Source organism: Camelus dromedarius, chromosome 27 (assembly GCF_036321535.1).
Source record: "Camelus dromedarius isolate mCamDro1 chromosome 27, mCamDro1.pat, whole genome shotgun sequence".
Lineage (NCBI taxonomy): Eukaryota > Metazoa > Chordata > Mammalia > Artiodactyla > Camelidae > Camelus > Camelus dromedarius.
Window position 1 is genome coordinate 18,650,726 of NC_087462.1, and position 23,931 is coordinate 18,674,656.

The following is a 23,931-nucleotide window of genomic DNA, read 5'->3' on the forward strand; positions in this document are numbered from 1 at the left end:
ATGAGATAATCTGGCCATGCTTAATGCCCCATCCTTCCATGACCATGTATCACCCATCCCCAAGTCCCTGTTGATTCTATCTCCTAAACACTCTGATTTAATGTCCAGTTCTCTGCCCCCATTTGAAACAAGGTGCTGCCAACGTTCATATGGGCTACTCCACCAGCTCTTAACTGGGCTTCCGGAGTCTATGCTTTCCCTCTTTCAGTCTGTTCTCCATCATGAAGCCAGGGTCATCTTTCCAAACCACAGATATGATCATATCAGCCACCACCGTTACCATTCTCTATTTGTTTAAGAGCCCTTCGTAGCTTCCCACAGGTGTCAGGAGAGACCATAATCCACCACACAGCCGCTACGGCCTGGGCATGGTCTGGCCTCTGCCCGCCTCTCCAGGCTTTCTAGTCCCAGGCATGCCCTAGCTCCCTGCACTCCAGCCTTGCTAGACATTCTTTCAAGTCCTCTCATCTACTAGGTTGTCATCTCTCCTTCTGATCTCAGCCTGAATGCCCCTATCTCAGGGACACACTTCCTGAAAGCTGGCCCCGCCATGGCATGTCACACATCCTGCGAGACAGTGCCTAATTAAATCGTGTCGTTTGTGGATTCCGATCTATTTCTTCCTCCAGACCACAAGCTGTCTATATTCCCCTTCAGACCAGCAAGAGACCTGTTGATCCGGGCTCACTGCTATATGCCTAAAACTTGCTGCCTGGCACAGAAGAGATACTCAAGGAAGACTTGTTGCATGAATAAATGCATGGTCTTTGGTGAGTTTACAAAAACGCGAGTTCCTTTTTCTTTTCCTAGGGCTTCTTACACATGCAAGTTCAAAAAATTTGCTCTTACTTTGTGGTTCCTTTAATGAAGTACTTGATTTGTCAGTTATCCACAGTGCAGACTCCTAGAGCTTCCCCCTGTACAAGAGATGGTCGGCAGAGGGCCCCACAGGAGCAATTATTGAAGTCAGGTCAGTGAGACTAGCAGCTCCAGGAGACAGCGGACCCCATCGTCCCCGGATCTGTCTGTCCTTTAACTGCTCAGACAGAATGCCACCTTCAGGCTATGTAATGCAGTGGAGCTCTGGTCTGCAGTGTCCAAAACCCTTTGGATCTAGCTTCAAGAAACATAAGAATTCCTAGGGCAGGAGATCAGAAGCCCGTGAAAATTATTTTAACACAAATTCACTACTTACTCCTTGATTTGTCAGTTCTACGGTGAAGAATTTGTAATCAAGAGTTCGCACTGTTGGGTAGAACCATGCGAGAGTGTTAGGGGAGACTTGCTTTCTTTGGGGGCCACTTTCCACTTGCCAGTCAGTAGTTTTATTTCCATTTTAATTTTCAGAGCATCTGCCCCCCAGCAACAGCCTGCGGTTTGAAATTCATGGTTCTGTTGTGTGTTTATGCACTATGCTTGCTTGTAATTGACAAATTTAAATTCTGGTCATATTTCATTTATTACACAGACCCGGGGAAAAATCCTGGATAAAAACCTAATTACAGCAAAAGTGCCACAAGGTAATTGCTGTGAAAAGAACTCCTGCAGCAGCAGGGCTGAATATTTCATCCACCCGTAAAATGATTATGCTGACAAGATTCTGAAAAATAATAAAATCTGTTTAATAAAAAAGAAGCAAACTATCAGTGTTTTTACACACAAAGTATTAAAACATCCTTCATTTTGGACAGATCCTAAGTCATTTGATTTTTATTCAAATGATGATCCACAGCCAAGAGAGTTCTTTTATCAGAGACAGAATTTCATAATTCTTCCCACACCAGGCACGGCTGCTCTGAAGGTTTCAGGCCTGTTGTTGCCTTCTAGAACAACCACGAGTGTGCTTCTCATTGCTCTCCTGGGTCTCTGTTCTGTGCGCCAGAATCAGAAAGCAGACAAAACTAAGAGAGGATGCTCAGTGCTTAGATTCTGCGGTTCATCCACTTTCTTCTTGGTCACCACGGGAGCTGTGTTTTCCTCAGGGGGCTTTAAAGCCATGAAGGTAGGACTTCTGCTGTCAGAGCTTCCTTGAGAGCCCAGCAGAGGGGCAGGTGCTGATGGACACCCTGGCTTCTTTGACTTGAGAGTGGCCCCTGTGACAGGCCACCTCCTTCATTTGGTCGCTGGACAAAGATTTATTGAGCACTTGCTATGTTCCAGGAATTGTGCTAGGCACAGAGTACAAGGACAGCGAGCAGACAAGGGTGAACAAGATGCCAGGTTCTTGCCCTTACAAGGGATAAACAGTGATAGTGAAAGAGACAGGCCCAAACAAAACAAGAAAGTAAACAGAAATATAAATTTAGATTAAAATAAGTATTACATGGAAACAAGTAAGGCGCTGGTTTAGAGAATGGGGTGATGTTAGAGATGATGTCTCTGATCAAAAATGACTGAATTCAGGCATCAGTAGCCAAAATAAGTTTCTACTATGGTCACGTATTTGATTATATGTAGAAGATGCTCCATGAAGCTCTAAGTCAATATTTCTCAGAATATAACCTGGAAATCATCATTCGGAAGCAAGCCAGAAAGAGAAAGAAAAATACCATATGATATTGCTTATATGTGAAGTCTTAAAAAAAAAAGATACAAATGAACTTACTTACAAAACAGAAACAGACTCACAGACACGGAGAACAAACTTACGGTTACCAGGGGGTAAGCGGGGTGGGAAGGGATACATTGGGAGCTCGAGATTTGCACTTCTCAGGGAGCGATGGCACTGTTAGGTATCTTGATTGTGGAGGTGGTTTCAGAGGTACATACATCTATCAAAATTCATAAAATTGCACATGTGAAATATGTGTAGTTTACTGTACAGAAATTATACCACAATGAAGTTGCTTTTTAAAAAAATATGGTCCATAGTCCACCCAGGTTAAAATGGAAGGAGGAGGGATTAAAAATGCAGATTTAGGGAGCCCCACCTAGATTTACTGACTTACTAATTTAGTAAATCTAAATTGGACTATGCCTTTTCACAAGCTGTCTAAGTAATTCTTGTACACTGTAAAGTTTGTTTGAGAAGCTCTGCTTTAAAGTGACTGGTGTTGTACCACGTTGAGAAATGCCCTGGAGAGTTTAAAAATATGGAGAAGAGGGTTGGGACTAAAGTGACAGCTAAGTAAAATAAATAGATGCAAAAAAAAAAAAAAAAAAAAGAAAGAAAGAAAAAGTAAAAGGAAATTAACCCATAAATCTCACTACCCAGAGATAATCATTAAAACTTTGGTGTTTATTCTTCCAAATTTGTTTTTATGCATGTATGCATCTTTTTCCTTAAAAGAAGTGAGTACACACTTATATTCTATTGTAACTGACCTCATGAATATAATATATTCTTTTCATAAAGGCAATCATTTTTCATTGCATCGCTGGCTGATGAAGGTGAGGTGTGGGAGTTGAGGGCAATGCCTAGAGGGAGAAAGGTCTGATCAGGATCTATGTCTTTAATAAACATGGGGTATTGCTGGGAGATGGAGGGCTGACATGATGAAATTAGAAACACATTTTATTTGGGGACAGACAAGGTTTTCTCTGATTGGCGGATCTCCGGGAATAAACAACAACTTGTGTCAAGAATATGTCTCGCTGCATGAAAGCATTTTCTAAAAAGCCAGTCGCAAAGAGTTTTCAGACAAACAGGCATAGCAAGCAACTGTCAAAGTCAGCACCATGCTGAATATCGTCAGCTTCTGTCCATCTGCTTTCTCAAAGACCTAGCCTCTCTTTTGCATTACAAGAATGTTGAAGGAAGGAGGGAGGCAGATTCTGGCACAGTAAGTGTATGTATTTATTATTTTGGACATCAGCTTGGAAAACCTCGATCTTTTCTTGGCTTCCATACCTACTAAATCTATATGCCTTCAGACTGCTTTTCTCTTCATGGTTGAAGTGTTTTGGGCATAGGGTTGGCAGATTTAGTGACTAAAAGTACAGTATTCTCAGTTAAATTTGATTCTTAAATAAATAAATGTTTAATATACTTATGTGCCATACAATATTTAGGACATATTTATAGTAACAAAACTATCTGTTGTTCACCTGAAATTCAAATTTAACTGGATATCTCATATATTCTTGGCAAATCTATTTGGGTAGTTTCCTATTTCAGAGGGAAATGTTGGCACAGAACTGTAATCCCCCCCCCCCCCAGCTTTACTGAGATATGATTGGCATATAGCATTGTGTAAGTTTAAGGTGTACAATGTGATGATTTGACACATGTATATATTGTGAAATGTTTACTCCAATAAGGTTAAGTGAACCCATCCTTCACTCCACATAATTACCATTTTGTTGTTGTTGTTACTGTTTTTAAAACTCTACTCTCGTAGCAACTCTCAAGTACGTAATACAGTATTGTCAACAACAGTCACAATACAGTAACTGTACATCAGATCCACAGAACTTATTCATCTTATAACTGAAAGTTTACACCCCTTGACCAGCATCTTCCCATTTTCCCCACCACTCAGCCACTGGACACCACCATTCTACATTCTGTTCCTGTGAGTTCAGTGTGTTTACCTTCCACATATAAGTGAGATCGTACAGTATTTGTTTTTCCCTGTCTGACTCATTTCGCTTAGCACAATACCCTCACGGTCCATCCCGGCTGTCACAACTGGCAGGATTTTTACATAAAGTCATTTCTTAATCAGAAATAAAAACATTTTAGTTAATGTAGTGAGCAATGTGGATTTTTGTTGATAACCTCTTTCTAAAGTTCAGAAGTGCTTCTTTCAGAGACAAAGAAAATGGCTCTCTCCCATGTAACCTCAGCTGCTTGTAGAAGACGGAAGGCAGGGAAGCCAACTTTCACTTCAGATCTTAGTGGCAGAAGCCTTGCATGCACTGTCTTGCTTCATTTATGTGACTGGCTATTGGGAAAGTACTGCTGATTCTAATGCAGCAGGATTTCCTTCATCTTTTGGACACTAGTCATGCTCTGCAGGTAGTAATCCAAGCATGTGCTCGCTGTCTCCTAATTTGTCTACACAGGGGTTGTAAAAGGGATGTGCAGAAGGGAGTTGATGCTCCAGCCAGAAGCCATCCCTAGGCACGAAGACCAACAGGAATGGTTTAATTGACAATGAGCAGGGGGAGGAGGGGAATGGGACCTAGTGGAAGACGTGAGATAATTTACTCAATTTGTTTCCCTGGAAATGAAGACTTTATGCCAAGGATTTGTAATAAAACTAATGGAGGCACTCACACCCAGCTCCATAAAATGCTTAATCACCTTGTTCTGTAACAGCTTTTCTCTTTATGGGGGAATTCACCAGCTTTTTAATCTCCTTTATTTGATTAACATTAGAATCAACAACTGCAACCAGTGTCATGTTTCAGGAAAGTGTTGTATTTGCAGACTAATTAAGGAAGATAGATTTTTTTTCTTTTAGGGCCTCATCTATAATGGTCTCAAGCCTTAAGCAGCAGATTATACTTTGAAAGTCTTGTTTTCTTAGGGGAAAAAAAAAAAGACCATATCTATAGCTACTCAAGGAAGAAAAACACTACAATATGTAATCATCATCATTCCACGACATTTTTTTATGGAGGAAAACACATTATTACAATCTATCTTTTTCTGAGTTCAGATCTCTTTTTCCCTCTTGTAACACTTATTTAAAAAAAATACCCACAAAGTTGATTTTTTTTTTTAAAAAAAGCCTCAAGATGTTTTTTTTCCCAATTACAGTAATTTGAATCTGCTCATAAGAAGTGATTAGCACTCTGGATGGGTGGAAATTCTTTAGATTTTATCAAAAGTCCTGTGAACAGAATTTTAATCTACAAGTATTTGAGCAGAAGTAGGTCCTACAAACCCTACGGACCTTGTGAGTGGATTCAACATGTTTGGGACAGTGCGGCCCCAGAGAAACCACATCCCACTCAGCCCCAGCCCTCATTATCACTTGATTTTCAGGATTTTTGGTCTTAACACTATCTCAGCCCACCTACATTTTTCACCCCACTTCTCGAAAACACCCTCTTTTCTCCAGCTGTTGTGTGCATCTAGGCGGAGTATCCAAACACACATGTGGACTCATGCAGGTCTGAGGTGCAGTTTTCACTAGTCTGCATCAATTAAGGGGAGAAAAAAAAAAAAAAGACAGATCAGTGAGATTTTGGTTCAGGTAGTCTTATCCTGAAATTATTATGATCTTACTTCTTTTTCTTTCTTCCTTTTTGATGGTAAATTACCCCTGCTTTTATAAAACAGTAGTGGCAGCTATTTTTGTTTTGTTAATGTCCTTAATTCAGAAAACCAATGTTGCTCACATTTATTTTGGTCACTCCACATTTGTATGCTTGTGTGTGTGTATTAGCGTATATGAATTCAGGATCAATGATCTGTGAAGCCCAAAACATTTCGAAGCCGTGATGTACTCATTTATATCACATTTCAAAAGATGATATCCTGGTGTGGGAGACAACTTGGTGCAATGAAAAGAACAAAAAGGGATCTGTGCTTGGGACTGAATCTGGTTCTTGTGGGCCCTAAGCAGGCACCAAGCTCTCTGAGCTCAAGCTTCATTTAAAATGTTAAGGTAATAATATAGGGCAACCAATCATAACAGTGGCCCAATAATGAGAGAAATTTAGAAAACACTGACCTCGCTCATCCCTCTCATAAGAAAACTGAGATTCAGAAAAAGGATGTTACTCTTCTCCATGTTACTGATGCTCAGTCCTCCTATGACCCTGGTCATCTATCAAACTCTGCATCAGACAACAAATTCTAGTGTTAAACTGAAGGTAATTGGACACACACACACACACACACACACACAAAACAGACTATGGGCTGAAGGTTGCTAGGAAGGGACTGGTTCAAGAGGCTGGTGTATGTTATCAGGGAGACTTAGAGAAAGCAGACTTGCATAGAACCTGATGCTGGAGTCCGTCAGGTCTAAGGCAATTTCCCGGGGGGGGGGGGGGGGGGATCTGAGAAAATCTTTGAGTCAGCTCCAAAGGTTGTAGTGACAGAGATTCCTCTTGGAATCCAGCAAAGATGGCTTGTATCCCAACTTCCCTATTTGGCAGGAAACCAGTGTATACCTCTCAGCTCATCCGTACAGGTTTATAGGAATGATAACAGCTAACATTTACAGGGCACCTCTTCTGCCAAGCCCACTGCAATGCATTATTTTATTTAAAACTCAAAAGAAGACAAGAAAGCAGCTACTACTATCTTTATGACAGCTGAGGACAGCTATAGCTAAATTAGCACTGGAGTTGAATTCAGGCCCACGCAGTTTCAGTACAGTCAATCCACACTCAGTAATGTGAAAATTAAACACAAATAAGGGCTATAAAGCATTTAGCACAGTGCCTGGTACAGAGGAGCAAAATCTCAGCTCCTTCCCACCCATCCTCTCTGCCAACGCGGCAGTACCAGTCACTTCCAGACTGGCATCCAGAACCTTCTCTGAAGAGGCCTGGCCTGGGACTACAACTCCCAGGGTGCACCAGGCCGAGAAGCTGGCCAATCAGGAAGCCCGGTCTCGCTTCCACAACCGCTCTTCGCCCATAACGGCCAGCACTTTGCGGTTGGCAAGGCGGGTATCGAGAGGGTCGGGCTGTGGGGCTGGTCAGGGTTAGTCGGTTTTAAATAATCCTCAGTCGGTTTTGGTGTGTGGCGTCGGGGTGAAGGCTGCTGACGTTTCCAGGCTGCCCCAGGCTCCATTTTCAGCCGCCGAGCGGGGCGGCCCGGTTCCTCACGGGGCGGCCCGGTTCCTCACGGGCGGCGGCGTCGGTTGGGTGGAGAAGGGCGGTTGGCTGGGCGGCTCCAGGCAGGGCCGGTGGGCACACGGGGAGCGTTTCGTGTTGTCCTGATCCGGTTTGGGAGCATGAGGACTGTAGACATTTCGAGGCTGCCTTCGGCTCCGCCTTCAGGCCCTTGGCTGCGGTTGGGTGGGCCGCCCGCACCCCGCAGGCCCCAAGACTGGGGCTCCTCACTGGTGTCAGTTGGGCCGAGAAGGGGGGGTTGGCCTTTAGAAGGAAAGCTTGGGGGGTTAAATAAGCTCTCCTCACGGGGAGCGGCTGGCCTCCAGGCCTCCTGCTCGGGGTTAGCGCCCTGGTTGCATTGGTCCCTTCACGCTGTGGTATCCTGGCCCGCCCACCCCTCTTCCCTTGCCCCTGAGCCTGGCCTCCAGTTCCCGCGTCCTGCGGAAGCGCTGTTTGACAGGCTTTCCCGCTCTCTTAGGGGTGCCCTGATGAGCTCCCTGGGGAAGGCTTGCCCAGCTCTGGCCGCGCTCTGGCCCTGTGGGGTCCGGCTGCCACTTTGACCTCTGCCCTCGCCTACCTAGGGCCACTTGGGGGCCCTGGGTAACCCCTCAAGAGTGGGGAGGGTCATTTCTCCATCCATTCAGTTTGTACTTTCCTCTTGGTTTTTAATTTAATTTTTACATTCATTTCTTATTTTTAAGGGTTTTTTTTAATTGCACCATCCCCATCCCACCCCCTTTATTTTTTATCGTCTTTCTTTCCCCTCAGACCTGGATCTTTTGCTTTGCCATACCCAGGTAAGATAGCTGCCATTTCGTTTTCAGTGCCTGGGGGCTTGTAAGTGGATGCAAAGTGTATCTTATTCATTGTCTGGAAATCAGACAATTTATTTCCTTTACAGTGGCTCTGAAGCGAGTGAAATAGGATACATTTCTCCGACTCAGGGAGAGGCAGAGGCAAGGAATTGATTTCAAGGTTAGTTTGTTTTCACTATTTTGGACAGGCAGCCTGACGCGAAACTGCCCACCTTCCTCATTGCTGGAGCTGGATACTCTAATTGTGGTTTATTTTTTTCAGGTTGAATGGGTAAAGTTAGTTGCTAGTGAATCACCTGGGAACCTCTCTATACATTTATATCTGACACAATTGGTTAAATATACGTACTGTGTGTATAACATAGTAATGTGAATTTACACATTTCAGCTAAATTAGAATGTGTGTTGCCCTAACTCTCAAAGCTAAAGTAGAAGTGGTCATGTTGCCAAAGAATTATAACTGAATCTTGTTTTAAGCTTGACTGTGTACTTAAAGGAATCATGCACAGACCCTGTCATTCAAGTGTAAGTTAGAAAAAGATGCTGACTTATGTAAACAAAATTAGAGAAGATCTTATGTGAGATTGCTGAATTGTAAGATAGTTTATAAATGCTGAGGCTTTCTGTAAAGGGGACACCTGCATTTCCATTGTAAGGGCCCCGTCTTGTGGATATGGTTTGATTAAAGAAGAAAGCTCATCCTAGGAATTCCAGTTAGAGGTGTTTTCGGTCGGAAGAATATTAGCAAGTGGGTGCCTTCCTATGTTAGAATTCCAACCGTTTATAGAAGGTATAATTTCACAAATACATGAGTTCTGAAATAACAGCTTTTCCTTTTATAAATACTGAAAATTTAAGTATTTTAAATTTTATATTTTGTTTTTGTTTCTCTTTTAAAATCAGATGTATAATAATAATACTACTGAACATAAGCTAAATGTGGAAGCCATGATTAAAAACATTAACACAATTTCTTTGGAGTTAAAGAAAATGAAAGGTAAGTATGGAATCCCTAAATTAAAATATTTGCAGGTTATTGTTTTAAAATACAGAGTAGGGTCAATTTGTGCTTCTACTGGGGTGGAACTGATTTTCCCCACAAATTAAGATTTCTCTTATTTCTTAAGAAATGTTCATACTATAATATAAACTAGATCTCTAAAGATGTATTATGTTGGAGCAGTGACCTGGGAGTTAGCAGATTTGAATTTTCATCCCTGACACTATAAAAAGCTTATGATACCTAAGTAACTTCTCTAAATTTACTCCCCTTCTTTCCCTTCAGCAAACTATTGCACAACAGTGTCACAATCTGCAAAATTCAGTATCTTTATCCATTAATCCTTACTAAATCCATAAAGTTCCTTCTAAATCAAAACTTAAAAATTTGTTTGATTATGTGAATTGATGGTTCTAGTACGATTAGACCTTACGGGTCATGATGTTTAGTCACTCACCTCACAGACATATTCTGCAATTTTATCCCAGGCATGTAAAATTTCCATGATTGACTATTTCTAGGCATAATCTGTTCTTGACAAAATATTTCCTATGTTGGGAAACTCCTCATCTCACCAGTCAGTCTGTTCTATCTTAGTTCCTCTTCATGGATTAGCTGAAATCTGTTTCCCTTTTCCTTTCACTCATTGGTCCTATTTCTTATCTGTCAAAACCACTGCATATGTAGTTGTTATTCTTATCACAACTCTTGATATTTGAAGACAGCCTTTGTGTCAGTTATGAGACCTTCAGCTGCAAGTAACAACATACCAACCTAACATGGCTTAGATGATGAAGAATAAGATCTAAGGTTGAGCAGCCCTCAGGTTAATTCAGAGTTTAAGGACTTCACCACATACTTGGTTCTTATCATTTTTCTGCTTTGTTATATTTACTCGTTTATCACTTCTCATGGTCATTACCTGCAGACATGACCATGTACAGACACTATCTCTGCCTGTGTCTCGTTATATAAGCCTTTCCCCAGATCCCTCCAGCACATTTCCCCCTTTCCTTTCCTTGGCCAGAGTTCCATCACATGCAGATGTCTACAGCAGCCACCACCAAGGGGAATGGGACTGCCAAGACCAGTCCGGACCAGTCAGCACTTACTCCTGGAGCTGGGGAGAAGATCACTTCAAACGCAATCAAGTTGTGCCCCAAGGAAGAAGGGAGTGACTGTTAGGCACTAAATAGTGAGTGCCTGTTACGCTTTTTCTGTGTTCTCCCAAGGGTAGCGTTACCCAGACCTTAAACTGGGAATGCTGCTGTCTCAAGAGATGTTAATAGAGGGTGTACAGTGAAAACGGAGTCCGTGTATTAATGGTCAGATAAGCTTGGGAAGGACTTTAATGCTACTTAATCCTCTCACAGATTCACAGTATATATTAACAAAAGTTCTAAGGAATCTGATAGAAAGGACTCAGGTTAGCTTTGTTTAATTCACCGTCTCTCAGAACCAATCTCAGCACTTCAGCAAGGACTATCTTTCTAAAATGTAAGACCTCTTGAGATCAGGCCCCTGCCTACCTCTTCAGTCTGCTACCTCATTCTTTATTCCCTGCATGTTCTGTGCTCCAGCTATACTGAACTGTCTGCATATCTACACATTTGTTCTTTTTTTTTCTGTCTGTGCGTTAACACATGCATCTCCTCCTGAAATGCCCACTGTTGCACCCCCACCTCCACTTCACCAGGTTAAGTGCTACTTATTAGTCATGGTTACTTACACTAGGAAACTTTTTTTAAGCCAGTATGTTATCTGTTCTACCTTTTCATATCACCTATCACACTGTACTGTAATTGCATTTTACTTACTTTTCCTATCCCTGCTCGTCTGTAAGCTCCTTAAGGGCATTCCTGGCACTTAACACGATGCCTTTATATGATAGGTTCTCGGAAAATATTTATTAAATGAATAACTGGTTCTGGATGCTTGCACTCATTTAAAACAAACAGCTTTAGATTCCTCTCAAATTTGATCATCTGACTGTTCTAGTTTGGGGATTATTCCTTCATGAAGTGAATTAGAATAGATATGATCAGTGTGTTTCTGAAAAGTTGTGGGGTAGGGTAGGCAGTGAGGCTACAGGAGGCTTGTAGAGCTGGACTAGGAAGGTAGACTCCTGGCAGATGTGGAAGATTAAACGAACACTCTGTTTACCTCCACTTTTACCCCCAAATAAGAATGTCAATAACTAGCACCTATAGTATTTACCATGATCCAGATACTCTTCCAAGAGTTCTGCATAAATGGGCTCAATCGTCATAACAATTTTATGAGGTAGGAGATATCACATTGGCATTTACAGATACGGAAACAGGTACAGAGAGGTTAACTGACTTTCCTAAGGTTTCACAGCTAGTCACGGGCAGACCTGAGATTTAAATCTGAAGTCCCACAAGTTGAAGGAAAGAGTAGTACTGAAAATAATTAAGACAGGGTTTACGTATCGAGTTATAAGTCTCCCAGCTTGCTTTCTTGGCTACAAAACAGTAGCAGCTAGATTTATACCCTCAAGCTCTCAGGAATTCATATCAGCATAAGAGAAAAGACCTAAAGATACTGATAACAGGTTTCTCCAACAAAATACCCAACCAGATCACCCCACAATATTGACTGCCATGGGCAAAGAACTTCCAGTTGTCTTTTTAGTACCGTAGTCTTAAATATGAGCAGACAACTATGGAAAACAGATATTTGAGGCAAGCATCTAATACAAAAAGCAGAGGCAAAACCAATAAATAGATTCAATTAACGAAGAAACAGATTATGAAGAGAGACAAAAACTCCAAGAAACTATCATTAATACCCACAGAGAAGTAAGAAAAGAGTCTGTGTTTATGAAGAAGGAACAGGATCCTCTAAAAAATATGTAGAGAACAAAATTAAAGTAAGATCATAGAAATAAACTCTAGAGAAAGATTTTAAGATAAAATGAAGAAAATCCCCTTGAGTGTAGAATGAAAAAGTAGATGGAAAGTTTTAGGGGGAAAAAAGTTCCAGGATTAGTCTTAAGTCCAACACCCAGTGAATAGGAGTGTCAGGAAGAACGAACATAGACAGTGCATGAGAAGAGGTCCATTAAAGACATCATCTGAGGCATTTTTCCAGAGCTGAAGGATATGACTTTTTTATAACAAAAGAGCCCAACACAATAAATGAAAATAGACCCGTACTAAAATACAGCCTAATGAAGTATCAGCACACTGGCAGGACAAAAAGATTCTTGGATCTTCTACAGAGAAGCAGAGAGTAAGAATTAGACTTGTGTGAAATGTCTCAGTAGAAACACTGGCAGCTAAAAGAAAGGACATCTTTGGAAATCTGAAGAAACAAGATGTCCAGCCTGGATTTCTACAGCCAGTCAATCTATTAGCGTTAGTGTAGAGAGAGAGGTTTCCAGACATGTAAATTTTTCCCCTTCTCAGAAAGTTCCTAGGTTGTATTCCAGCAAACAAGGGAGTAGACCAACAAGAGAGGGACATGATGTTCTGGAAGAAGGCGCTCCACACGAGGAGGGGGTGAAAGGGAGCCCTAGGATGATGGTGAAGGGAGTTCCCAGGATGTGCACGGTCATAGCTGTCCATCCAGACCAGAGCGGATGAGAAGACCAGGAGAGGAGAGGCGCTCAATAATAGAAGTGAAGGCTTTGTTTACTGAGAGGAGATTTACCCAGCTGTAGAAATGTGAGATAGATTCATGATAATCAAGCAATGAAAAAAAGGAAACAGTTATTAACTGGGGTTGGGTGGTACCTTACAGAAAGGGAAATGTCATGCAAGACTCAGCTGTAAAGAATATATAATAAAAAAATTTAAACATTAACTATTGAGCTAGGAAAAATTGTACTCAACTACACTGGGAGAGTGGGGGTGAGTGAAAAGAGCTATGTCTTAATCTTCTGTGGTCAGAAGCAGATAGATAATGCCTAAAATTGAAGCAGTATGCATTTCATTCAGAGAGATGGAGGGTAAATACTGCCCCCCCACAAAACAAAACAAACAAAAACTCAACACAGAAAAGAACCATAAAAGCAACAACAAAAAAATGAGTTCCAAAAAAGGTAAAAGTGGTTGCCTCTGGGAAATAGAACAGCTATTTTTTGTAACATACCTTACTTGATTTTTTATACTATGTGCATGTATAACAGATACAAGTAGTAAATAAAAATGTATAATGTCAAATTTGCATAAATCAAATCTCAATTTAGTAAGATAGCTAATAATTTGAGCTAAAGAGCCCTTATGGTAAGTTTTTACGTCATGCTTATCTCATAGTACATAAATTTGACTTTAAGTCAAAATGGGGCACATCTAAATTGTGGTTTGATGAATAATCACTAAAAGAAAACTAAACTAACAATTAGGAGATAGCTACTTAAAGTAATAGTAGTTGCCTCTGACATATGTGCTGCAATATAGTATTTTCTGTTTCCTTGTTTTACACAGAGCTCTCCCAGTTACGGCTTTGTGACCTTACCCTACATTTCAGTCGTCCTGTGAAGACAGATGACTTAAAGGACACAGAAAGAGACAGCCCCCTCTCTGAAGAGTCTAAGACGTCAGATGTATCCCTTGCTTCTAACAGTTTTTAAATCTGACTTTTATTTGTTGTGGATTTGTAACTTTTATTTTTGAATTAACTCCTATCTAGGAGAATTGAGTTTACTCATATATTTAATATAATAAAAAAATAAAAATAATATGTTGAGTTATAAATAATCATTTCATGTTCTTGAAGGCTGTTTTTTTCTTATTTTAATGTTTCGACGAATGGCTACCTTATTTCACTAATGGCAAGAGTATGACACAGGAAATTGGCCACGGGGCACTGCTTATTCTTTACCCTATGCTTGAATTTGGCTTAGGGTGAAGGAGAGCTACCAAATTATAAATGTATGGTATGAGTTTATATTAATCAGATCTCTCCTGGTAGCAAGTGCCAGAAGCGACTCAAGCTAGCTGAAGCATTTATTGGGTCTTGTGACTTGGAAGTTCCCCGTTGGGGTACATTTTAGGGCCTTGGCTAATTCTGGTTCTATCCTGATTCTGTTTCTGTGCACTGGCCTCATCCTGTCCTATTAAAAGGGTGGTTTCCTCCATATGAGAGGTAGAAGGGGGTCCATGTATGGCAGCAGGCAACTCCAGGTGTACAGCATTACCTTTTGGGGGCCCCAGAGAAAGAGAGATCCTCTGTCTCAGTCAGCCTTCATGTTTAACATTCTGGAGAAGGATCCTGGTTGGCCCAGCTTTGATTAAGATGCTTATCCCCAGGCAGGGTCCTGAGCAACTGTGCTTGGTGAGGTTGGGGTCATACACCAGGTCTGTGGCCAAAGGAGAGGCCCCACAAAAGGAACAGAGTTGCCATGGCCTGAAGAAGGGGAGAAAGAATGCTAGTCATGGAAACGTCAGGTACTCAACACTGATTGTACTGATTGCAGTGGAACAGTTTTTAGTTTTAGGATACTTTTATTTCTGTCCTTTTCCACCAAAGGAAACTTAAACTTTTGTTTACCTTGTGAACATAATTCACTACCAAATAGTTGCTTTGAGATCTATCATTTGCTCCATTTTAGATGTTTTTTAACAAAGTGTAGAATACCGTGAAGCAAGATACAAGGTCAGCTCACTCCACAGCAGAACCTGCAGCGTTTTCTGTCCTCGTTACCCAGCACCTAGCTCAGGGTTTCACACAGAACAGGCACTGAAATGCTTGTTGAATATCCTGTTGAATAAACATGTAAATGAGTGCAAGGTTTTCAGCTTCAGAATTCCTGATTCTAGACCCTAAATTGAGAACTTCTGATTTGTAAGGATGAAGTTTTGTGAAACATTTTTATCATTATTGGTTAAGTCTCCACATAGTTGTTACCTTAGCAAATCATTTGTTTTAATTAGATGACATCCAAGATCCCTTTCAGTGTTCTGTTAGTTCATGAAAATGAAAATGTGAGATATTCTTTGTGACTCAGAAAATTATTATCATAGGTTAAACAGAGAAGCCAGAAAGTTTTGTTGTTACTAAGAGTTGTGGAATAACAACCAGGGCCCCAAGAGGGAAAACTTAACTGAATGCAAGGTTTTTGTTTTGTGAAATGACTAGTACTTCTTGTTAAGTGAGTTACGTAAGTTGAAGGAAAGAAGTGAATTGCTTTGAAGGATTTATAGAGCCTTTTGAGGAAAGATGAAGAGAAGGGCTTCATGACAGCTGTCAGTGATGAGGGATAAATATAGAAGAAAAGTATTTAACTGGAAAGTCTGATCAAATTTTTCTGTATATACATGCATTGATCTTTCATCTTCCCATGAAGACTTTGGTAAAATCTACATCATTTGATGATGCTTTTGGAGTTGGGTGGGGTGGAGGAGGTGAGATGTGGGTGTCGGATATGATGAACTTAAACCCAGGTGTACTTGACGCCAAAGCGTCATCTCTAAATTTAAAACGTTTTCTTTTTGTATTCGTAGCTTATGTTTGCTTTAAAACAGAAACATAATAGTATGAACTAAATAAAGTCAATAATACTGTTTTAGAAACCCAAAAGTAAAGCAAAAGGCAAATTCATTTTAATTCCAAGAAGTTATCCCAACATAACATTTTATCTTTTTCATAAAAAAATACATAAAAATCCCCCCAGCAAAAATACCAAATAGGAAAGGAAATACTTTTGAAGCTCCTTAAACTGGGAAACTGAATTTTAGTAATTTTCAAATTATTCATATAAAACTGATGATTGCCTTTGACGGACATAAGATCATTTTTATGTGTTACCAAAAACTATCACCATATCAGTGTTTCTAAACTTGCCCCAAATTATTTCTGTTGCTGTGCAAACTAATGTACTTGGAAATGGGTATTCTAAAATACCCATCTTTTTAAAATGAATTATTACAGTGCATTACTAGACTTCAAGTGTGAACATTATTATTCATGCACTTTACAGACACTGAAGAAGAATAAATAAATTATGGGATACTTGACAGTCTTCATTTCAAACACCTTTTTAAGCGAAAGGAGAAAACCCTTGTGTTCGTGTTGAGGGGTCAATTCAGTCGTAAGTGTCTGATGGTTCACCAAGATTGACTGATCTTCCTATGCTGGCGACAGGCAGGAGGAAGGCTCGTTTGCTTGGCTGACTTGCTAGGGATAACCTGCAGAATAAGTCAGTGTGCACTGGTATCTGGAGCCTCGGTTTTTCCCATCAATGAGCAGAAGGGGCATTTTCCTGAAGTAGTCGATAATATCTGACACAGATAGAAAGTCCTGAAAAATTCAAAATAGGGAGATAAATCAGCATGGGAATGGGTAGCATGAATTTCACTCTCAGTTTTTTAAAATCTATGTAATATCCTACCTCTTGAAGTATGAAGATTATAAGGAAAAAACATGTAAAATTTGGCAAATATTTTAATGATTTCTGCTATAAAACTTTGAAAAAATAACTCCTCACCAACATTGAGCAAACCATGGATTAAAGACAAATATGTGTGTGTATATATATATATTTTTTTAATTTCAGACGGGGGTTATATATATGTACTGCAATCTAATTATGACAGCTTTATCTTAGGATCGTTCTATTTGTGGTTTGGTTTTGGTTTTTGTATCCCCCTTCAATCTAAGCCACAAATAATAGGAAGCGTAAGGAATCAGGAGGTCAGACAGCATCCCTGGTGTCTAAGATGATACTGTAACATGGCATAATAGTTCCTTCATGATCTCTGCTGTGTCCCCACTGCCACCTCCACACTCACAAGAGCTCTGTAGCCAAGTCTCTGCATTCATTACCCAAATCACCCTATCCCTAATGGCCAGACTGGGCGCCCCCATCCATCCATCTAGACACGGGTCGGAAGTCACCTAGGTACCCCAGACAGAGCTATGCACTTCGTGCATGACAGATCTGCTCGCTGCCTCCCTCCAGGGCAACAGCAGTGAGTGGTTTCTATTTGTGTTCCCACACGAGACCAAGAGAAATCCTGGACGACAGACAGGTCCGCTTCCGTAGGCCCTTATGCAGCCCTACCCACACTGCACCAGCGATTCAGCCATTCGGCCAAATCGTGTGTTTTCTTCTACTTGTTCACATTATCATAACTTGAAAATATTTGGAGTAAAGTCGAAGTTATGCCTGAGTTGTTTCTCATTCTAGAAATGTTTGAGTCAGCTGATCTTCCTCCTAGAACTTTAAACTTAAAGAACATGCTTGGGGCAGTAAATTAAGTTGTAGTTTCCTTTGCAAAAAGCAGCCCTGAAAAGTTTCCTTCACACCAGTGCTGATTACTACCCAGAAAGTGACTAGCATACACCTTGGCAAAAGAGAGGAAAATGTTTTCAACAATTTGGCCACCTTCATTGGCCAAACCTCCATTTTTAGTAAGAAATGAGCCCAAGTATCTAAATAATTACCACAAAAACTCTATTTTTCCCTTTTTTTCCCAGATGTCTGCTTAAGATACAGCTTTATAAACACACTGTAATCATACATGAAAATTATGTCACAGAGATGAATGATAGAAGGGACTTGCCTTTGACATCATCTAACTGGATTTTTAAAAATCTAAATGTGAACATATATTTTTTAAAGTTACAAAGTGATTTTAGACTATTTGGAATAAAATATATGAGGAAAAACTCTGTTGGCAGAGGTAGATACTGTTAATATTTTACTTCCTTCCAGTAAATGAAGGGCTTCACTAATGTGACTTAACTCTAAAGTTGCCCTGCAGTATGGACCCCACAAAGAACGCTACAGCAAGCTTCCATGTAGGTAGGTATGCAGAGGGGCATAAATAGAGAATTAGGGGGAATTTTACAACCAGAAGTCCTTACCTCTTTCCCTCGGAGCCCAGTTCCCAGCAAGTAAACTTGGCTTTCCTCCTGATAACGGATCTGGATGTTGTAAACTTTATCTTTGTACAACACCATGAGGACGTATGGATTGGTTATTGTTTTTTTAGAGCTGTCTCTAACCAGAAAAGTGCCATCCTAGAAGGATAAATTCTTGTTATTATGGGAGCAGCGAAAGTCAATACTTCTGTTGCCTGTAAGAGCAGCAGACAAGCCTTCAGGGATCTGGAAACCTACCAGTTGACAATTCAGTGAGCATTTAGTTCCCCAACAACTTCAGTCCCATGTGTCATGGATTTCTTGGTTGTCAAGAAAGAGGCAGCAGAGATTATATCAGAGAAATTTCTAAATTTCAAAGAAACCTCTTTGCAGTCTCTTGATGAAAAAGGAATCTCTTTCTCAGTAATAAAATAAATAGGTGGTTGAGTGGATAAAGGGCGAACAAAATAAGGACTTTATTGATTAACTAAAGATACGTCTTCCCACTCCTGAGAGCGAACTCCCTAACCCTTTCTTTTGAGAGCCAAAGTTATAAAACAGCCAAATGCCTAAGAAATTTACCAGTTTTAAAACCTCACGGTGTCCAGATACTGTGTCTCATCATCCTACACCTGAACAAAACCCAGTGTGGACCATCTGTGTCCTTATCACCTTTTTTCCTGAAATTTACCAAAATAATGTTGTAATTTGTCCTGTACTTTAAAATTTCATTCCATAAATTATTGCTACATAATAGTCATACAGTAAAGATCTAATATTAAAATAGAATGAATTAGGAAGGACCCATTTAAACTACTCTGTCCTCTGTGTATTGAATCAGGGTGGTTTTAAAAAGCCAACAGTTGGCAAAAAAATAAATGGCTTTCCTTTTTTCTTTTTATTTCAAGTTGGTTGAGTAAATTCTAGTCAGAACATCTCTGATGAACAAATACACCTGTGGACAAGTGATTCAGGGCCCTGGCTTCACTTTAGAATTTCAAGTTTTGAAGACTACCAGAGTCCACACAGCACCCCTGATTAATTAAATCAGAATCTCTCCAGGCGAGACCAGAATCCGAATTTTTTTAAGGCTCCCCAAGTGACTTAAATGTGGATCCAAGCTTGAAAACTACAACTGTAGCCTCGAGAAGTGTAAGATATGAAAGATGAAAGCTTTCTACTTTCCTACCTCTGATACATTGATTTAAGGCTAATGTTCAGTACCAGGAGACAGGAAGTCCCATTTAAGACCTTTATTATAAAAAGACAGCTAGAAATTTCTAGGGGAAAGGACAAAAAGTTGCTGTTGTCTCTCTCAATATGGGTCCTTTCACATCGATATGGATGGCGACTGTGTATTAAGAGGAAGATGGGCTGGTAAGATGTTGGAAATTTGGGGGAAAGAGAGTCTCCTTTTGAAGCTATCTGATTCCTGTGAAAAGATGGACTCTTTTTGTTGATAAAAAAATCTAAAATTCTGCCAGCCAAATGACTACCTTAATTTAGATTTTTTTCCCCAGAGTCATAGGAATCATTGCTATGGATGCTGGTCGGTGGGAAGCTGGCACTAATTGGTCCCCTTGGTATCCCAGCATGACCAGCACCTAACAGAATTTCTAACCCATAACTGGTGCTCAGTAGAAGTCAGTTCCCTTTTTTTCTTCCATTAATATTTATAAGTACTTAAAAATAAATTTTAGCACAGTACCTGGTTTATTCTTCTAAGAGCAGCTTCTGCCTCTGGTCGGGTAATATAAGAAACATACCACTCTTGACGTAATGAATTCTGAAAATGTAAATTTTTAAAAACAGAATAAATGCTGCAGTTACACATGTAAGTGAAAAGCAAAGCCTCCAAGTAATCATTCCCATTAATAACCACCTCAATTCCATGAGGTTTGAAACATTTGTTTTCTTAAGCTGAATATAGAATCATTCAGGTGAGGCTAAATAGAAGATATTTTGTGTGAACTGCTTTTTATCATGAAGTTGGTTGCAAAGATAGCTATGAATAAGCATTCCACTTATAACGGAGCCTCTAATCAGGAAAGATAGAGATGTAATGATTTCTCCAGTTTAGTATAGTGATATATTTAATGAAAAAAGCTGGGTGAACAAGAAGTTAAGTGACTTATGCAATGTCATACGCTAAGAAACAGATGAAAAATAGGATTCTTTTTCTCATTGTTTAATGCAAAACACACATTTGCCATTGGAAGAGTCTGAAAAATACCAAGGAAAAAGAATGTATTATTTTTCATCTGAATCTTCTCCTTAATTTTTTTCACTAAAATTTTCCACTAAAAAAATTAAGGCTAAATAGAAGATAGAAGTACAAAAGAGTATTCAGTGGGAGTTTCTGAAGATTCATTTGCTGGGGAAAAAAATAAAATACAAACATATGCTTTATTACCTCTTCTTCCCCAGGGGATGATGGCCGAGGTTTGCTTGGAACTGGCAAGGAAAAGTTTCTGCCTTCAGCTCTGGGAGGTGGTCTGTTGCTAGAGCCTTCAAAAGTATAGCATTTTGAAAGTTAATTTACTTTAAGCAATTTTTCACTTCTGTCATAACACGTCCCCCCTCCCCCCAAATGCTTCTGCAATTGTTCCCAGCAATTAACATTTCAAGAAACCACAGCTTGAAAAATAATTTTTACTTGTTCAAAACCACAAGGGTTGCTCAGGCATTATTCTGTAGCCAGGCCAGTGAAATTCTGAGACACTACCACACATTTGAGGGATTGCTTACTTGTGCACGTGATGTATAAAGTGACTAGATCCACTGGTGAAAAGGTCACGCGGTTTTAATGTGATCATCAAAAGCAATGTTCAAGAGACAAATCTTTCACAGACTCCAGCACACCCAGAATGGATTCCTTACCGCTCATGTGGTAACAATATGGTAATAAAATAATTATGTTCTCATTGTTTTCACAAAAAGAAGTGTATGTTACCCAAGACAAGGTGAAATTACCTTGAGAATATCGTTAGCTTTTAGAAACAGTTTGCTACCTGCTCTTCTTAACCAAATTTTCTAACGGAGGTAAAGCAGTTCAACTCCCATAAAGTTTCCACCATCTGATCAATCAGGAAGTCTGTGTTGGGTCCTGTAAATTACCCAGCACTGGAGTGCCTCACCTTCTGTAAGCTTTTTTTTCTTGTTGACAGTTCCCTGAAACATGTTTCCTAATTTCAGGAAAGGTTTGATTGTGTTGATGTGTAATTGCCAAGGCTGTCTTCTGTGTGCCAGAACAGCTGCCAAAGCCTGGGAAGTCCTGTGTGTTGAGTGTTCTCTTCATAATTCATCCACCATTCATTTGTTCATTCAGCAAATACTTATTCTGCACTACCCTGTCAGGCCCTGAGTAGCACCTGCGAATGCTACCTTTCGTCCTCACAGCAACCCCACAGAGTGAGATTATCTTCTTTTTGAATATGAGGAAACAAAGACTCAGAGTCTATTAAATAAATCATATGCTCTTAGTGGCAGGGCCAGGACTTGAACCTGTGGTTCCCAAACATTACTGTACACAAACGAGAATCTCAGGGGGACCCCGGATCACCCAGGCTCAGGAATCTGCATTTAACAAGCACCCCAGGTGGTTCTTCACCTGGGCTGTTACTTCAGTGTAATACACTGAAGTGGTAAACTGTCTGCCCCGTGCCACTAGGGGAGGAGAGTTGCTTGGGAAGGGCCAGAGTCTTCCCAGCCATGTCACCAGGATTATCTGAGATGGGATTTCCTGTCTCTAAATAAGCAGATCAAGCTGGCCTGAGCTGCTGATCTTTCTTCTGAAGGCTCCCAGCGCCTTAACAGCCCTTCCCCATGCCTACCTTTGCAGTCCAGCACAGCAGGCACTTTTATAATGTTTGTGGAATGACTCTAACCATATGGGAAAGTCATGTAACCAATGCCTATGTTATATGACTGTTTTAGAGCTGAGGAATTTTCTTTCTGCTTCTGCATCTGCAGGCCAGCACTGTAAAGTCACTTCTCATGACAGACAATAATTTTCATGGAAGTCATCCACCACCCTTAATATCTAGATCCTCAAGAGATGTGAGACAGATGTTTTGGACAATACAAAGCACGTCCTTTATATTCCTGACCATCAAGCAGCCAGTGGGCTAGACTGAGGGCCAGGACCAGGTGTCCTAGCACTCTTAGGAGAAAAGTGATCAGTTTTGATTAAGGTAGCACAGTATGCCCGCTGTATTCCAGGTCTGCATCTTCGGATTCAACCAACCTCAGACTGAATCTGTGAATGCAGACCCTGTGTATGTGGAGGGCATACTGCGCTACACCACTTCATATAAAGGGCTTGAGCATCCTCGGATTTTGGCATTTGCGAGGATTGTGCAACCAATCCCCCCATATGGAAGGATGACTATATTCCAAAAAAGAATTAACTAACTATTTATATTAATAACCCCCATCACCAGCCCATAAAAGCAGGGGTCTGTGGCATTTACCTTGGGAGGTATTGCTATAAGTGAAGTGTCTGAGGCTCAGATGCCTGCAGGGTCCATGCAAGGAACACGAGGTGGGTGCACAGAACACAGTAAACTTTGAAAAACTGAGGTGTGTGGGGAGAACTGTGGAAGCCACATAGTGAATATGGACACTATATTCTCACATACTTAGGAAACATTGAAATCTTAGTGGATTTCATTGGGGTTAGTGGTAGGATCTCACACATATATGGGCTGATGTATCCAACTGAATAGAATGGATGTGTTCCTGAAAAAAAGATCTACTTTTGAGTTATAATTTAAACTTATACCAAAGTATTTTTCTGTTTATAACACACACTGGTGTTCTTCCATGTGTACCATGACTGCAAAAAAAAAAAAAGTTTTTTTTCTCACAAGATTTTTAGAACATTTTAAGTCAACCTTTAAAAATCAGGTAATTCCACATTAAAAGCCATATTTCTAGTCTTTCTTGGGAAAGAAATCAGATGATCTGATAACACTAGGTAAGTTTCCTGGCATTAAAAAAAAAAATCTATTTACTACAGTTGGGTGATTTTCCACAGTCATTTGAAACTCAGTCATTCATCAAAACTTTTTAAAGTGCCTACCTTGTGCCAGTCACTTGCAAGCCTTTAATGACAAAAAATAAACACAGTCTAGTCCTACCTTGCAGGCTTTTGCTTCCACTCAGAGTGGGCCGTGAACCCGCAAGAATCACACAAGAACTTGCTAGAAATGCAGAATCGCAGGTCCCACCCAAGACCCACTGCATTAGAAGCTGCACTTTAACACGTTCCCAGGTGACTTCTATGCATATTAAAGTTGAGAACACTCCCAGCAAACACTTAACGTGGACACCCAGAGGAGGTATGATTGAAAACTCAGGTCCTCGGCCAGCCTTAAGGGTATCAGAATCTCGAGGGTTGAGGTCTCTTAACCTATATTTTAAGCGCGCTCCCCAACTAATAACTCAAGGTCAGATTCATTATTCAAACCGAAACTACAGAGAAGCACCATCCTTAGCGCCATATAAAAACAGCAAGGAGGAAAGGCTCTATATGGGAAGGTA

General features: G+C 40.4%; 2 protein-coding genes across 3 annotated transcripts in view; one reads left to right on the plus strand and one right to left on the minus strand.

Moving 5' to 3' along the window:
• The first annotated feature begins 8,506 nt into the window (after positions 1–8,506).
• C27H5orf58 (chromosome 27 C5orf58 homolog) lies at positions 8,507–14,169 on the plus strand. Its single transcript, XM_031438200.2, has 4 exons — positions 8,507–8,537; positions 8,642–8,715; positions 9,459–9,552; positions 14,007–14,169. The coding sequence occupies exons 3-4, from the start codon at positions 9,459–9,461 to the stop codon at positions 14,150–14,152; spliced, it is 240 nt and encodes a 79-aa protein (XP_031294060.1). The 5' UTR covers positions 8,507–8,537; positions 8,642–8,715; the 3' UTR covers positions 14,153–14,169.
• A 1,933-nt stretch (positions 14,170–16,102) lies between these two features.
• Positions 16,103–23,931, minus strand: part of LCP2 (lymphocyte cytosolic protein 2) — a 47,410-nt gene continuing 39,581 nt past the window's right edge. For both annotated transcript variants that reach the window (XM_031437772.2, XM_031437771.2), the window contains exons 20-23: positions 20,801–20,895; positions 20,096–20,173; positions 18,391–18,546; positions 16,103–16,821 (exon numbers count right to left, since the gene is read on the minus strand). In XM_031437772.2, coding sequence (XP_031293632.1) covers positions 16,699–16,821; positions 18,391–18,546; positions 20,096–20,173; positions 20,801–20,895 — 452 coding nt within the window. In that variant the 3' untranslated portion in view covers positions 16,103–16,698. The remainder of the gene's footprint in view (positions 16,822–18,390; positions 18,547–20,095; positions 20,174–20,800; positions 20,896–23,931) is intronic.

What these genes read in the sequence shown, in the direction of transcription:
- C27H5orf58 (XM_031438200.2), top strand. Translation starts at nt 9,459, where the DNA reads ATGTATAATAATAATACTACTGAACATAAGCTAAATGTGGAAGCCATG. An exon ending in GGAGTTAAAGAAAATGAAAG is followed by an intron (nt 9,553 to 14,006) that starts GTAAGTATGGAA and finishes TGTTTTACACAG; the next exon opens with AGCTCTCCCAGTTACGGCTT.